The sequence below is a fragment of the Hibiscus syriacus genome, unplaced genomic scaffold (genome assembly GCF_006381635.1).
Source record: "Hibiscus syriacus cultivar Baekdansim isolate YM2019G1 unplaced genomic scaffold, ASM638163v2 tig00112343_pilon, whole genome shotgun sequence".
In the NCBI taxonomy this organism is placed as follows: domain Eukaryota; kingdom Viridiplantae; phylum Streptophyta; class Magnoliopsida; order Malvales; family Malvaceae; genus Hibiscus; species Hibiscus syriacus.
Window position 1 is genome coordinate 1,240,230 of NW_024063306.1, and position 13,301 is coordinate 1,253,530.

General features: G+C 33.4%; 3 protein-coding genes across 4 annotated transcripts; 2 read left to right on the forward strand and 1 right to left on the reverse strand.

The window, feature by feature from the left end:
* The first annotated feature begins 274 nt into the window (after positions 1-274).
* LOC120178058 (3-hydroxy-3-methylglutaryl-coenzyme A reductase 2-like) lies at positions 275-1,285 on the forward strand. Its single transcript, XM_039184013.1, has 2 exons — positions 275-346; positions 899-1,285. The coding sequence occupies exons 1-2, from the start codon at positions 275-277 to the stop codon at positions 1,283-1,285; spliced, it is 459 nt and encodes a 152-aa protein (XP_039039944.1).
* A 3,277-nt stretch (positions 1,286-4,562) lies between these two features.
* LOC120177916 (ribosomal protein S19, mitochondrial-like) lies at positions 4,563-6,180 on the forward strand. Of its 2 annotated transcripts, XM_039183903.1 has the most exons (3): positions 4,563-4,759; positions 4,847-5,164; positions 5,951-6,180. In XM_039183903.1, the coding sequence occupies exons 1-3, from the start codon at positions 4,606-4,608 to the stop codon at positions 5,953-5,955; spliced, it is 477 nt and encodes a 158-aa protein (XP_039039834.1). In that variant the 5' UTR covers positions 4,563-4,605; the 3' UTR covers positions 5,956-6,180. The 2 variants fall into 2 exon arrangements, with proteins under 2 accessions (XP_039039834.1, XP_039039833.1); XM_039183902.1 differs by lacking the exon at positions 5,951-6,180 and having other exon boundaries at positions 4,847-5,226.
* A 552-nt stretch (positions 6,181-6,732) lies between these two features.
* Positions 6,733-10,255, reverse strand: LOC120177970 (probable arabinosyltransferase ARAD1). Its single transcript, XM_039183944.1, has 3 exons — positions 9,237-10,255; positions 7,737-8,102; positions 6,733-6,988 (listed from the first exon to the last, which is right to left on the reverse strand). Exons 1-3 carry the CDS (start codon positions 10,101-10,103, stop codon positions 6,800-6,802), a joined length of 1,422 nt encoding a protein of 473 aa, XP_039039875.1. The 5' UTR covers positions 10,104-10,255; the 3' UTR covers positions 6,733-6,799.
* Between the last annotated feature and the right edge of the window lie 3,046 nt (positions 10,256-13,301).

A 13,301-nucleotide genomic window follows, 5' to 3' on the forward strand; every position in this document is an offset into this window, starting at 1 on the left:
CTGGGAAGGGGGGAAGCCAAAGTAAAGGATGTGCTTATAAGGTGATATGTCCATGACAGAGAGCGGGGAGGTCAAACTGATCATCAACAACAATACTGGGATCCATTCGAGCTGCATTTTGGTTTCATTGATCTTACATTGAACTAAACAACATTTTTCTTCAACCCGATTCCACCACCAACGCTACACGTTTTCCACTTCCAATCAGCACTTTTTAGAGTCTCAACGTCACCAGTTTCAGCAACAAAAACATCAACGGAGAGAAGATTGATAGATGGCTCGACTTTGGGATCCTTGGAACCTGGATTATGTCCATCACTGCTTGTTGAAAACCAAGGAGCCACCGGTTTGAACCAGCAATCGAATTAGCAGACTGACCAAAGACGTTATCTAAGCCAACGCCACGCATTCCTCATCGTCGCTGCCCTTATTCTGTATTGGATCCTTTTCTCTGTTACTAGCTTTCTTGTTAAAATCGTGCAGTTAAACCAGCAACTCGAGGAGCTTAAGAATCGCTATTGAGATAAGTGATGTGAACTTTAGATCTGTTGTATTTGGCCTACTTCTTATTTTATTTTTCAATAATCTTTTGTTTGAATTTCTTCACGGGTTTGTTCGGATGATTTGGAGTACTTATCTTACAATAATTATATGATGTTATCATTGCATCTATGTTTATCAATTTCTGATTTGATTAAAAAAGAAAGGTAATGTTCAGTTCAAATTATTGCTATTTCTCCAATACTGAGAACCACTTATGGAGTTGAGATTTAGGCTTTACTAATTTCCTTCTCCATGACCCTGCAATATCAATTAGAACAAGTTGATTATCTTCTAGGATTTAACTATGCAAGGCTTGATGATGATCGAATCGACATAATCGAATACTCATCTATAGCTCTCTACATTAGCTGTCCAGAAATTGTTCGATGAAAAGCCTTTGACATATTTAACGGAGGAAGACGAGGAGATAATTAAATCTGTTGTGGCGGGAACAATTCCTTCGTATTCGTTGGAATCGAAATTAGGTGATTGCAAGAGAGCGGTTGCAATTAGGCGTGAGTCGTTACAGAGATTAATGGGCAAGTCATTGTCTGGATTGCCCTTGGAGGGGTTCGATTACAAGTCGATTTTGGGTTTCCATTGTGAGATGCCGATCGAGTACGTGCAGATTTCCGAGGGAATTGGTGGGCTGTTGTTGCTTAATGGAGGAGAGTTCTCGGTTCCCATGACTACCACTGAAGGTTGCTTGGTTGCTAGCACTAACAGGGAAAGTTTGTTTTAAATTAAATTGCAAATGACTTAGAAAAGGCTCCTGCATGCGTGAGATCAAAAAAAAAAAAAACAATGCTTTTGAACTTTTGATAAATTCAACATATGGTCCTTCATCTATGGGTTCCTTTTTTATATTTATTTCATTTAGTTTATTACTTTTTTATTTCATTTTTTTCTTTTGATTTATTTAATGTTTTTATTTTCTTTATTTTCTTATTTTAGTATTATTTTTTTTCTTTTCCTTCTTTTCATTTATTTAATATTTATTTATTATTCTTTATTTAATATTTTTAACTTTTTAGGGATATTTTCAATCAATCAAAGGTAATTAATTTGAATCGAACTTTTTAAATTTTATTTTTAATTTTTAATTTTCGTAATTAAGACAACCGACAAATTAATTGGTACCGAAAGGGCGGTTCAAGGGTGCTAATCCTTCCTTGACCGTAACCGACTCCCGGACCCGATATATTTCTGGTAAAATGCAGATCATGTAAGATGGTGTCCGACCTACCTAAATATTTTTAAAATGGTCGGTGGCGACTCCAACCCAATCAATTCAAGTCGAAGCCCAATTCCGGGCCCAACCGAAAGACGGTTCCGACAATAGTAAAGAAGGTTCATGAAATAACCAACAATCAGTTGGTCTAGTGGATAGGCATTAGATTTTTTGAATAAGGTCATTGGTTTTAATCTTGAAATTTGTGTATTGAGCAAATTAGGTTGAAAGAGTCGTTTCCATAATGGGGTTTTGTAAAATCTGATCTGAATTATTCGATCAATAAATCAAATACTAATGATTAATTAAAAATAAAGTTCATGAAATAATTTTTTTGGGAACCGAATTTAGCTGGGCCTCTTAGCATTGTTTTCTCCATCTTCCAAAACTTGCTTCAAGGTTATTGCATTCCTCATCAGTCCATACAATGAGCTCTGTAACTTCTAACCATGCTCATCACTTAATTACTTTAATCCTGGGGTATTTCTTCTAACTTTTACATAGGACTACATAAATACGAAATATAATCAGAAATCTTGTTTGGGTTGGGGGCACAGCTAGGAGTCCCATCAACCAAACCTCTTCCCTAACTGTTGCAACAATTGAACCACACAGCCTCGGCTCACATCACATGTCATGCATGCACTGTTTGATTTGCCCATGTTGGCTTTTCTAATATCACACCTCATGATTCTTGTTGCCGATGTTGCTTTCTTCTAATTAATTACAAGATCATGCATTCCATAATCGAAACAACCCATATATTTATCAATAACACGTGGAATGGTTAATGAATTATTGACACGGCAAGGGGCAGTAAAGTAAAAGGTGTGTGATTTTACTGTGTGGTTATTTAAAAAAATTAATGGGTCTCGCGTCCTATAAAACTCGATGTCCATTAAACGTGTTTTATAGGACACGAGATAATCGTACATAGGTTATTTAAGGATTATTTTTATAACTAATCTATATAAGGATTATTTCTAAAAAATAATTAATGGAGTTTTTAATATAATAACACTTGTAGTGGTGAACTAAAACGCAACCTCTTCCACGTGACGAACAGCCGATCACACGTGCCAGAAACCAAACGCACCGTCCGGTCCACCACACTGCCGTCTGCTGCCAGCGGTCTACTAGTTATAGCCTGATCTTATAGGTAAACAGCAAAACCTCTAATTTCAATTTTCACCGCTCAAACTATGAAGAAACCGCAAAGACTCCTATTTTTGTCGACGGTTAAAAGTTAAAATCCGAAGCATTAACCGCTAATTACTGCCTCCTCACTCGTAATATAATCGCCCCCGTGTCCGTACAATTCAAAGACCATAAATAGCCCCGACAAACCAGACACAGTTCCATTTGCCTTTGTTTCCTGTCTTCTTCTTCCCAAAGCTAACCAAAGAAAGTCCAAAAGGCTTCATATTTTTTAAAAAAATCCAATCTTCAAAGTTCATTGCTTTCACCCGTCTCTGACTGGTTCGGATTCTCGAACGTAAAATGTTGGAATACAAACGTAACTCGGAAAGTGAGCTGAGTTCAGAAACAAGGAATTCATCGAGTCAGAGTTCAATGAGTAGTGAAAGGTGTAGCAACTCTAGTCGTCTCTCTTTTGAGCTTCTCCCAACATCCAAGTCCAGTCTTTCTCTCAAACCCCACCGGTCTTCCGACTTCGCCTACTGCACTATCCGATCACCGTCAACTTCACCTGCAAAACCGGCCTCAGTTTCCGTATTTTCTGACTGCTACGAAACATAGGCTCAATCGAAAATGTTACGAAGAATATAACATTTTCAGTTGTCAACTTAAAATGTTATGAAAAATGTAACATTTTCGGTTACAGTCTAATCGAAAATGTTATATTTTTATAATATTTTCGGTTACGTCTTTCTTTAATTATAGATTATGATTATAATTTAGTTTTAATTTTTAAATTTTTTAAATTTTATTTTTAACTATGTTTCTCATTCTAAATCGATCTTTAGACTATTAAACATTTTAATTTCATCTTCAATCTATGCCATTCATTTTAAATTGATCTCAAGCTTTTAAATATTTCAATTTCATCTCAAATGATAGGTATATGTTAATCCCATATGTGTTAATAAAATCATTTGGCCAAACTATATTATTATATGTTTGCAAAAAATAAATTTTAGTTTAAACATATTGGATGAATTTAAAGATGAAATTGAAATATTCAAAATTAAAATAAGAATATTATTTAAAGATAGAATAAAATATTTAAAATTTTAAAGATAAATATAAAATAAAAATTTTAATCTAAATATATATCACACCATTAATTTTTTATAGTATAATTCGATTACTTTTAATCTATAGTTTTAAAATTTAAATAAAGATGATAGTTTGAGGAAATGTAACATTTATAAATGGGTTTGGACAGCAGCTGTGAACCCATCTCTATGGACTCATATGAGGGTAAAATTGGCCCAATATAGAACGCAGACTAATTATTCAGCATAATATGATATCATAATTTTTTATTTAGGAAATTATCGTATTTATTACATAGGCTTGAAACTTGTTAGGTGAGTATAACGAGTTTTAATAAAAATTATATTTTATTAAAATTCGTAATTTTAATGTGATGAATTTAAATAAATAAAATATTATTTAGATAAATTAATCATATGAGTGTGACAATTTATCCTGTAACATTTGTCGTATATCCTAAAATAATTTTAGGGTGGGCTAAGGAGCTAAGTTACCCTCATACGAGGCCTTATAGGTGCTAGAGTTTCAGCCCTATCGGCTTATGGTTATAGCTACGCAGGACGAAAGCTCCTACTCTCACTTAGTTTGAGAGAATGGACGACAAAGAGGAAAAGAAAATGGGAGGGAATTTGTTTGCTCTTCGCCAGGCCTTTAGTTTCCGATCGATTTACTCTTCTTCCTCAATTTGCAGCACGCGAACCACAATCTTCTCCCAAATTTCAAGAACCTTATGTTCCTCATCATCAGGTATTATCAATTCTCATGGATTCCACCAGCGTTTTCTATTCCTTCTAATTTTTGTTGTAGTTAAGAAATGGGAAAATTTGGTTTCAGTTTCATCGGATACGAAACAACCGTCTGTTGCGAGGCTTCCGTTTGTGGACGCTTTCCTGGGAAAGATAAAGAATAATAAAACTCTTTTAGCCAACAGGAAAATTTATTCACGTAGATCTACGATTTTTCCCGACTTCGTTGATCAAACTTTACGGATTTACAATGGAAAAAATTTTGTTCGCTGCAAGATCACTGAAGGCAAAGTTGGTCTTAAGTTTGGTGAGTTTGCTTTGACTCGGAAAAGAAAACTTTTGAGGAACAAGGCTGAACTGCAAAAAAGAAGGGCAAGAAATAAGCATTTTCCACCCAAAATCCTATGTGAGAATCTACCTCGTTTTCTAGTTTTTTCTTTTCTAATTCCTTAGTAAGCATATTGAATGGAATTAGGATGATAATAAGAGTGAAATTGGCATATTTGTTTAGAAATGAGAAACATTACATCTCCTAAGTTTCTCCCTTGTTACATTAGACTGCCATGGTGGGAGCTTGGGTGTTGAAAGTTAGTGCCCATCATCTCTAAATTAGTTTTAGTAAATATGTGGAAGTAGGGAATTAGCCTAAGAAACCAGTTTGCACTTTGACAGTTTTGAGCTGACTGCTTGCAAGAGTTTTCACATCATTTATTAGACTAATTGTGTGGTAATTTAATTTATTCTACTTCATTATGATTCATGAACTTGCCTATGTGATCAACAAAGGTCTTCATATCTTTGCTTGCCGGACTCCGTCTTTAAGGTATTAGATTAATAACATGTTCAGACTTCAGACTTGATAAGTAGTTTTAAGCAAGTTGTTTCCTTGTTTAAGACTGGTTGAGTGAGTTTTGCTCGCCAAATATGATGATTTTAATTGCTTGGTCCTTGTCTCTTTTTGTTCGCCGGAAAGAGGGGTGATTCCAGAGAAATAAAAGCTAAAATCAAAGGAGGAGAAAAATGGGTTTAAGGTCTCTTTTCTTGTGTTAATTGACTGTAAGATTTTGTTTGGCCAGTTGTTGACCTGCACTGTTATGGAAAACCCAGTTTTTAGTTATCCTTACATATGGGGTATACTGATAAGAACTTGGAAGTATAATTTGAAAAGCATCGGTTGGGGTTGTCCGTGCAGGTTGATTTTGCAATAAAACTGATCAAGAATAATGTATGACATTAGCGGCGTCTGCTGCTATATCCACCGCCGAGGATGATGGTGAAAGTTGTGAAGTGCTTGAGGCTGGTCTTTGTGATTAAAACGTTGTCGTGCTCTTTGCAGTTGTAGCTTTTATATTCCTCTCTTTCGGAGAAAGGGTAGGCATGAGGTGCCTTTTAAACCAAGAAAGCTATAGGGAGAGAACTTTGCAATGTTCATAATAGATGGTATTTTGTGCACAAATGACCTCTTCTCATAAATGACTTGAACTGTTTTGAAATTTCTATCTGAACTTAGCTATTCCTAAAATTTTCAATTATGCTCTGTAAGTTAGAAAAAACTTAGTCACGTGGTCACCTAATTCCTAAAATAGGGATGTCCCAACCTGACTTTTAAGATAAAAACTAGCAAAATAAACTTAAATGATAAAAATATAGAGATCAGGACCAAAATACATATCAAAATAGGAATTTGGTAAATTACATTCACGAGGTGCCAAAGAATGGTAACTTCAATCTTCTAATTGAAGCACAACATAAGATTGGGAACAACTTTAACATAGGTATAGATATGTATTATATTATTTCTAACATGTACAAATCAAATTACAATTAAAACAATACCTCAAAACCTCAAATCTATAATGTATGCAAGAAAGCCTTTCAACAGAGGCAAATTTCAGTACCTCTGGCAGTGGAAGACAACCTCATTCTACCATGTAACTTATTCCTCAAGCCTACCTGCACGGCTCCGCAGCGAATCTTCTAAGTCAGTTTTTGCTAGGACATACATTTGATAGATGAAATGAACTTTCAAAACATGATGTTATCACAAGGAGCTTATAATTCCTGTCCGGTTCGAACAAAGACAAGAGCAATCGGGTTCAGTCAACTGCCTCTTAACGAGTCGCTTGTCACGATTAATCATAAGTTTGATCACAGGCAGCTTTTGTGAGACTTGTCGCCATATTTCATTAACCGTTCCATTTGGATGAGTATAATCATAGTACCGCCTCACCTGAATCCACAACAGTTGTTTAGAGTGAATTTGAGATTTTATGTCTACCGGCAACAAGTTAATAATGATGCATGAGAACAACTGGTAAAAGAAAACCAATCAAGAGTTGTACTACCACACCCCACCAGTGTCTTGTCTTCTCGCCTTAAACCGGCATGTTTAAACATAACCCCTTTCCTCTAGATCTGTTCCCGGAACTTTACAACCAGACCACAGCTCACGATTTTGTGGTTGATTATGGAGGGCCGGAAAGCTACATCGCAAAGTTTTACCGAAATTCTGATACCCGAAAAGCTATTCGAGGAAACATAGCATAATTCTAGAAGATCAATGTATATCACTCAACTCAACCATAAAATACTACAGGAAAAGGATGATGCTATTTGCTATTTCCACCTTTTACAAACATAAACGAATGAATGCAGCACAAAAACAGAAAGAAAAGTGATACCAATAATTCTTAACAAGGAAAATTGCTTAAAAACCAAAAATTATTGGCGAATCAGAACGCAGAGTCGGATAATTTACACATTTAACTAAGTGAAAGAACACAATATCTAAGTTTTAAAAGCAAAACCATATCATTACCAAGAAATTTTAACCGGGAGATATTTGCTAAACAAAATGCAAGATATTAATGAATTTATACTTTATATGGAACAGATGTAATTGGATCAGTTTATTACTTCCCAACAATGGAGTAAATAGTGAATAAGGAAAAAAAATGGAAAGTGAACATAGTGCAAACCTCTTTCATTGCTTTCTGATATTCAATTATTTGCTCTTCAGGTACTTTTCTCAGCAGTGAAACAAGATACCCTGGTTTTAGGGCAGTTGTAGTTTCGACAAATACAGAAAACTTTCTGTAGTCTATAATATCTTCAAATGGCAACTCAATGCTATCACTGATAATTACAGGGACACACAAGCTAACTATGGAATCAAAGAGTCTGCAAGCTGATGGAGTATCTCCTGCAGGATTCAAACAGAACTTTGATGTGTGCATCCCACGGGATGCTGCTCTTCTATTCTCTCTGGACTGTGTTCCATGTTTAATTACAACATCTTCCTCGTTTACAAGTATTTGGAAAAACAAATCACGAATTTTGCCTCCCTGCAAAATAATAGGTGTTATTATAATTGTATCCTAATAAATCATGGTATCCTAGTCATTAACGTGAGATCTGCTTTAGTATAGGTACTGATTTCAAACTAACATCTGCATCTACGGAAGCTTTAGTACAACTCTTAATAAAAAGGTCAAGGGCAGACATTTAAGCTTTAGTACAATCGCTAAAATTCATGGTATGTTAAAACAGAGCTTAACTCTCTATGATCTACATTGTCAACTAAATAATAGGTAATTATAATAGGACCAACAAACAAAAAATCAAACGAGGAACATTAAGTACACCTATAATGATTACTTATGCTAGTCATTCATGTGAGATCAGCTTAAGAGGCAAAGCTTTAGTACCATTCTTAAAAAGGAGGTCAAGGGAAGGCAATCAGGCATTTAAGCTAAGAGAACAGGCAAAGCTTTATAATTATCAGTGCAGCTTAAGATGGGATACAAAAAAAAAATAGGAAAAAAGAAGAAACTGTTGAATAGGACTACAAAGGAAACTATGACAGATGAAATAGCACTGATGAGCATGAAGCCATCATGTATATGCAAGGTCAATGTAGAATCCAGATAACTTTTATGCTATGATTAAGCTCCTATTCGTGGATGGTGGAGATAACAGTTGTCGACGATAAGCGTCGATAAAATTTTAGGGCAATGCCCTAATTTACGACATCCTGCATAAACTATACCCGGGTATAATCAAGCACATGTTAGAATTACTCCAAAAGCCAGTTTTTGACTCTTTTCCCAGATTTCTTAACCTAAATCTTGAATTGAGCCGAGCTCACATCTTAACCAATAATATCCATGGCATAGAACTAAATTGTGGCCACAAGGCAGTATAACGGCCAAGTCGGTTTTCAAGGTCAATGAAACACCACATCTGCAATTTAAAAGCAGAGTTGTTTTTAGGAAACAAATCAAACAGAAATGCCACAAAATCTGCAACCGCGACACGACGATGTGAACCACAATTTAGAACTATGATCCATGCTCTATGTAGACTGAATAAGCTAAAACTTTCAATTCCATTGCAATCTAAATAAAAGTGAAATTCAACAAAGCGTCATAATATACTAAACACAAAAAACATAAATTTGTATTTAGAATTTTGATTACCTCTTTTCTGTACCGATTTCCCATGAAAAATAGCAAGGTCTTCCTGTCTTTCACTCCAAAATCTCCTGTATAAGCACTGATCCGATGCGAATAAGGAATTATGACATCCTTCACCAATGACCCTTGATCTGGCCTCAACCGCCCAAAATCCGAAACCAACAACACGGCATTCTTGACATGATCCACGCCCCGATAGAGCGCGTTGGGATCCCCGGCAATAATCACGTGATCCCACCCGTTATTCCTCTTCCAATACTCCTGTCCCTTGAGCCAATCCACCAGCTGGTTCTGCATTTCCTCGTCGCTGTAATCCGACCCAGAACCGGGAGGCCGACCCGCGTTAACAATCAAGCTCAAGGAAGAGAAAACAGGGACGTAGAAAAGGTCGGCTTCCTCCGGGTCGGTGACTCTAATCACGGGGGATCCGAGGCGGTCGGATTGGGGCTTGGAGAGGTCGGAGAAGAGGAACCACTCGTGCATGTGCTGGTGACCGGGGTATTTGAGGGTGGTGACATCGGAGACGACGGATCCACCACGCGCGAGGGAATGCTGTTGGATGATTCCGTAGGTGAACTTGTGAGGGAGATCATACATAAAAACCTTGACTCTCTGGGGAAAATCATTGGGATTTTCTAGGGAAAAAACACGATCAAGTTCAATGAAAGAAGAAGAAGAAGAAGAAGAAGAGTCGGAGGGAGAGTTGAAGAAAGTGGAGAAGAAGGCGTAGATAACGAAGAGGAAGAAGACGGTGGCGATAAGGGTATGTTTGAAAAGGGAGGATTTTCGCGGCATATCGGAAAACGACGAGGAAGGAAGAGAAAACGAAGTTGAAGAGGATGCCCTTGCTATTGGCTTTCGAGTTTTCATCAGCGTTTCGGCCTTAGATTTAAGTCAGGGAGAGATTTCAGCCGCGCCCCCTTTACCTTTGCATCAGTGCGTGGTTTACAAAGAACACGGCTGAGAAATCCACAAACGCCTTCAACTTGAAACCTGTCACTTCATTATTCTTATCAAAGAAAAATTAAAACGTTTGCACAAAGTGATGTCCCAAATCAGAAAGAGCTGTGGAAATTAACTTCCACATAAAACCTTTTCACTTCTGAATAAATTTTGTTTCAACATAAACCATTTAATTAAAATATTATTTCTATAATTTCATAAATAAAAATATTAAAATTAGTATATTCTACCGAAATAAAAACATTATAAATTGTATTAAAATATTTCTAGATTATTATATCATTATTAAATATATAAATAATATTATTCATTCCTAATAATTTCATAATATCGTTTTTATAAAATTAATAAATAATTTAAACTTTATTATAATTTATTATATATTATTAAAATAAAAAAAATAATATCCTATATTATTATAATATAATTAAATATATTATTATAATCCCCGTCTAACTTAATGTGTCAATTATTAATTTTTAAAAAGTTAAAATTTTTAAACTTTGACCATGATTATTTTAAATATTTTAAATTAAATTTTATAAAATATATATTTAAAAACTATTTAATTAAAAGGTTTTAAAATATATTTTTTGTATTTTTATTAATAATAAATTTTAAATAATGATGAGTTAAAGTTAAAAAAATGACAAAAAAAAGTCAACATGACATATTTAATGGGATAGAGAAAGTAATATTTAAAAATATTATATTATATTATTAAAAATATTAATAATAAATACATTTTAAATATTTTAATAATTAATATTTTCATTAAAATAATACTAAAATATTATATTAATGTTAAAAATATATAAAATAACATTATTTTGTGTATTTGTTCCTCGAAGTGAAAAGTTCAGAAAATGATTTACAGAAGTCGGACTGTAAGTCATTTTCTATAAAATGTGACGTAAATTATGTCGATCAGAAAAATATTTTACATTAATCAATCAAATTTTCTTTTACCAAATATTGAAAAATGAGGAAACGTTTTTCGAAATATATTTTACATCAAATAGACAAACCCTATAAATGAGATCCCTAGAAGATGGGCCTTTTTAGATGGAAGTATAGCCCAAATTATGTTCATACTAATCCAGACCGGCTTTGGATATGTGGGCCAACCCCATAACCCTTCGTCATTACTCCATTTATTGCTTGATTCTCTATTGTCCTTCAAAATCTCAAATTAATAATTATGATAGTAGACTTTAGTTGTTTTCAATTTGATCTGTTTTCATTATTAATAAATAAAACTGATTTTTTGAATTTGTTTTTCAATAGTCATATCCGTTTTAGGACTGTCAGCATTTCGCCAAGTGTAAAATCGGTTTTAATAGTATGGCACCGACCAAAGTAGCTTCCGTGGTATGAAGAGATTTTATTCCATGAATGAATAGTTCATCCTTAAGAATGGATTTTATATGGAATTTAGATTATGGTCAAGAGATTGTGTAAAAATCTATGAAGAGATAAAGTCCGGTAAAATATTTGAATAAATGGATTGAATCGGGCAATTAGAAAAAATTGAAGGATGATGTAAAAAGATTAGAAATATTACTTCTATATTTTAAAATGTTAAACTTTTACGTGAATCCCTGGAATTTAGATGAATTTTCTATGTTAAACCGAAATTATTAATTATGGCGACTAGTTTATATTTTTAGAAAATTAAATGAGTAAATTTGGAAAGTATGAAATAGTTTGTTCATTTTTTACTTTGAAAATGATAAAAGGAAGATGATAGGGACAAGTGGCATGGCAATTAGGTAATTGTCATGATTTTTAAAGGATAAAGTTGTAATTTTGCATTAAATTTTTTTATATTCAATTAAATAAAATTTTTAAAGTGTACAAAAGATATTTTATAGGAGATATATAGAAAACTTGTTTGATCCTCTATATAAACATGAACTACAAAGAAGAAAGAAGGCAAGGTAAGTTTTCTTATTTTCTTTATTTTAGTCATTTTCCTTTAATTTTTTGATTATGCTATGAAATAGAAAAATTATTTATATTAAATTCTCTATAAATTGGTGGTAATATTTCATTGTTTCCATGCTTGAATCATTGGTTTGATTGCTAGAGTGAATGATGAACAAATTGTATGTTAATGATTTAAGGATAGATTGTTGTGTTGTTAATATTCTAGAGTTGATTTTAAGCTTGAATAATAATTAAAATCAACTGAAAATGTTTAAAAATGAACTTGGTAAAGGTTAGGGTTTAGGGAACTGATTGAGATTACATTGAAACGATGATATGAACTTGAATTTATGTATATGTGTTCATTTGATAAGCTAATATAATTAATGAATAAGCTGAGAAATGCAAATTAGTAAAACTGTTTACATGGGAAATCCGAACAGTAAGTTTATAAATTCACCATAAAATCTTCAAGAAGGATTAAAAGATGATTTTTATATCGTTGGATCCTTATATCAGTCTAGTTATATTTAAAACAAACTTCTACTGATTTGGAACTGTATACAAAAAGATATGAATTTTTAATCGATGAAAAGTAAGAAATTTGAGTAGAAAATTCTGCAAGTTGGATTAGAAAATTTTTCATAAATTGTACAAGTTGAACTAGAAGAATTTCCTTATATGCTTATATTCGTATGTAAGTATAATTTCTAATGGTACATACTGAATAATTTTTAAGTGTCTAGATCAATACAAAATAATATTTGTTGGTAATGCAAACTGACATAATATGAAATTGAGGTAAACTATGCATTTTGTGATATTTTTATGTTATATGCTATCTTAATTGTTTGAAATGACTCAACTTTATTATCTTAACATGATAATTATGACATTTATCATATGATAGAATAATGAGAATTTCATGGAAATGTTGTTTAGAGGAAGAATTAATGCTTGAATAAAAATATGATCCATGCTAGGAAAACTTAGAAATATTCGACTAATGGAAAGAAATAAGGAAAATCCATGGTAAAAATTATACAAGATTTATAAATGAAGTATGAGTGACTCTACATGCTTAGAGTATGATTTGGATCAAATTGGAAAATTGTGAAAGTATAGGGACTTAGTAGTATAAAATGAGAAATATGGAGATTTATGTGCAATCATTTA

Excerpts from the sequence above, each read along its gene's own strand:
- LOC120177970 (XM_039183944.1), bottom strand. The coding sequence starts at position 10,103 with ATGAAAACTCGAAAGCCAATAGCAAGGGCATCCTCTTCAACTTCGTTT. Across the intron at positions 8,103-9,236 it reads GAAATCGGTACAGAAAAGAG|GGAGGCAAAATTCGTGATTT; the intron begins GTAATCAAAATT and ends ATTATTTTGCAG. Across the intron at positions 6,989-7,736 it reads ATCAGAAAGCAATGAAAGAG|GTGAGGCGGTACTATGATTA; the intron begins GTTTGCACTATG and ends TTGTGGATTCAG.
- LOC120178058 (XM_039184013.1), top strand. The coding sequence starts at position 275 with ATGGCTCGACTTTGGGATCCTTGGAACCTGGATTATGTCCATCACTGC. Across the intron at positions 347-898 it reads TGAAAACCAAGGAGCCACCG|CTCTCTACATTAGCTGTCCA; the intron begins GTTTGAACCAGC and ends ACTCATCTATAG.
- LOC120177916 (XM_039183902.1), top strand. The coding sequence starts at position 4,606 with ATGGACGACAAAGAGGAAAAGAAAATGGGAGGGAATTTGTTTGCTCTT. Across the intron at positions 4,760-4,846 it reads CTTATGTTCCTCATCATCAG|TTTCATCGGATACGAAACAA; the intron begins GTATTATCAATT and ends ATTTGGTTTCAG.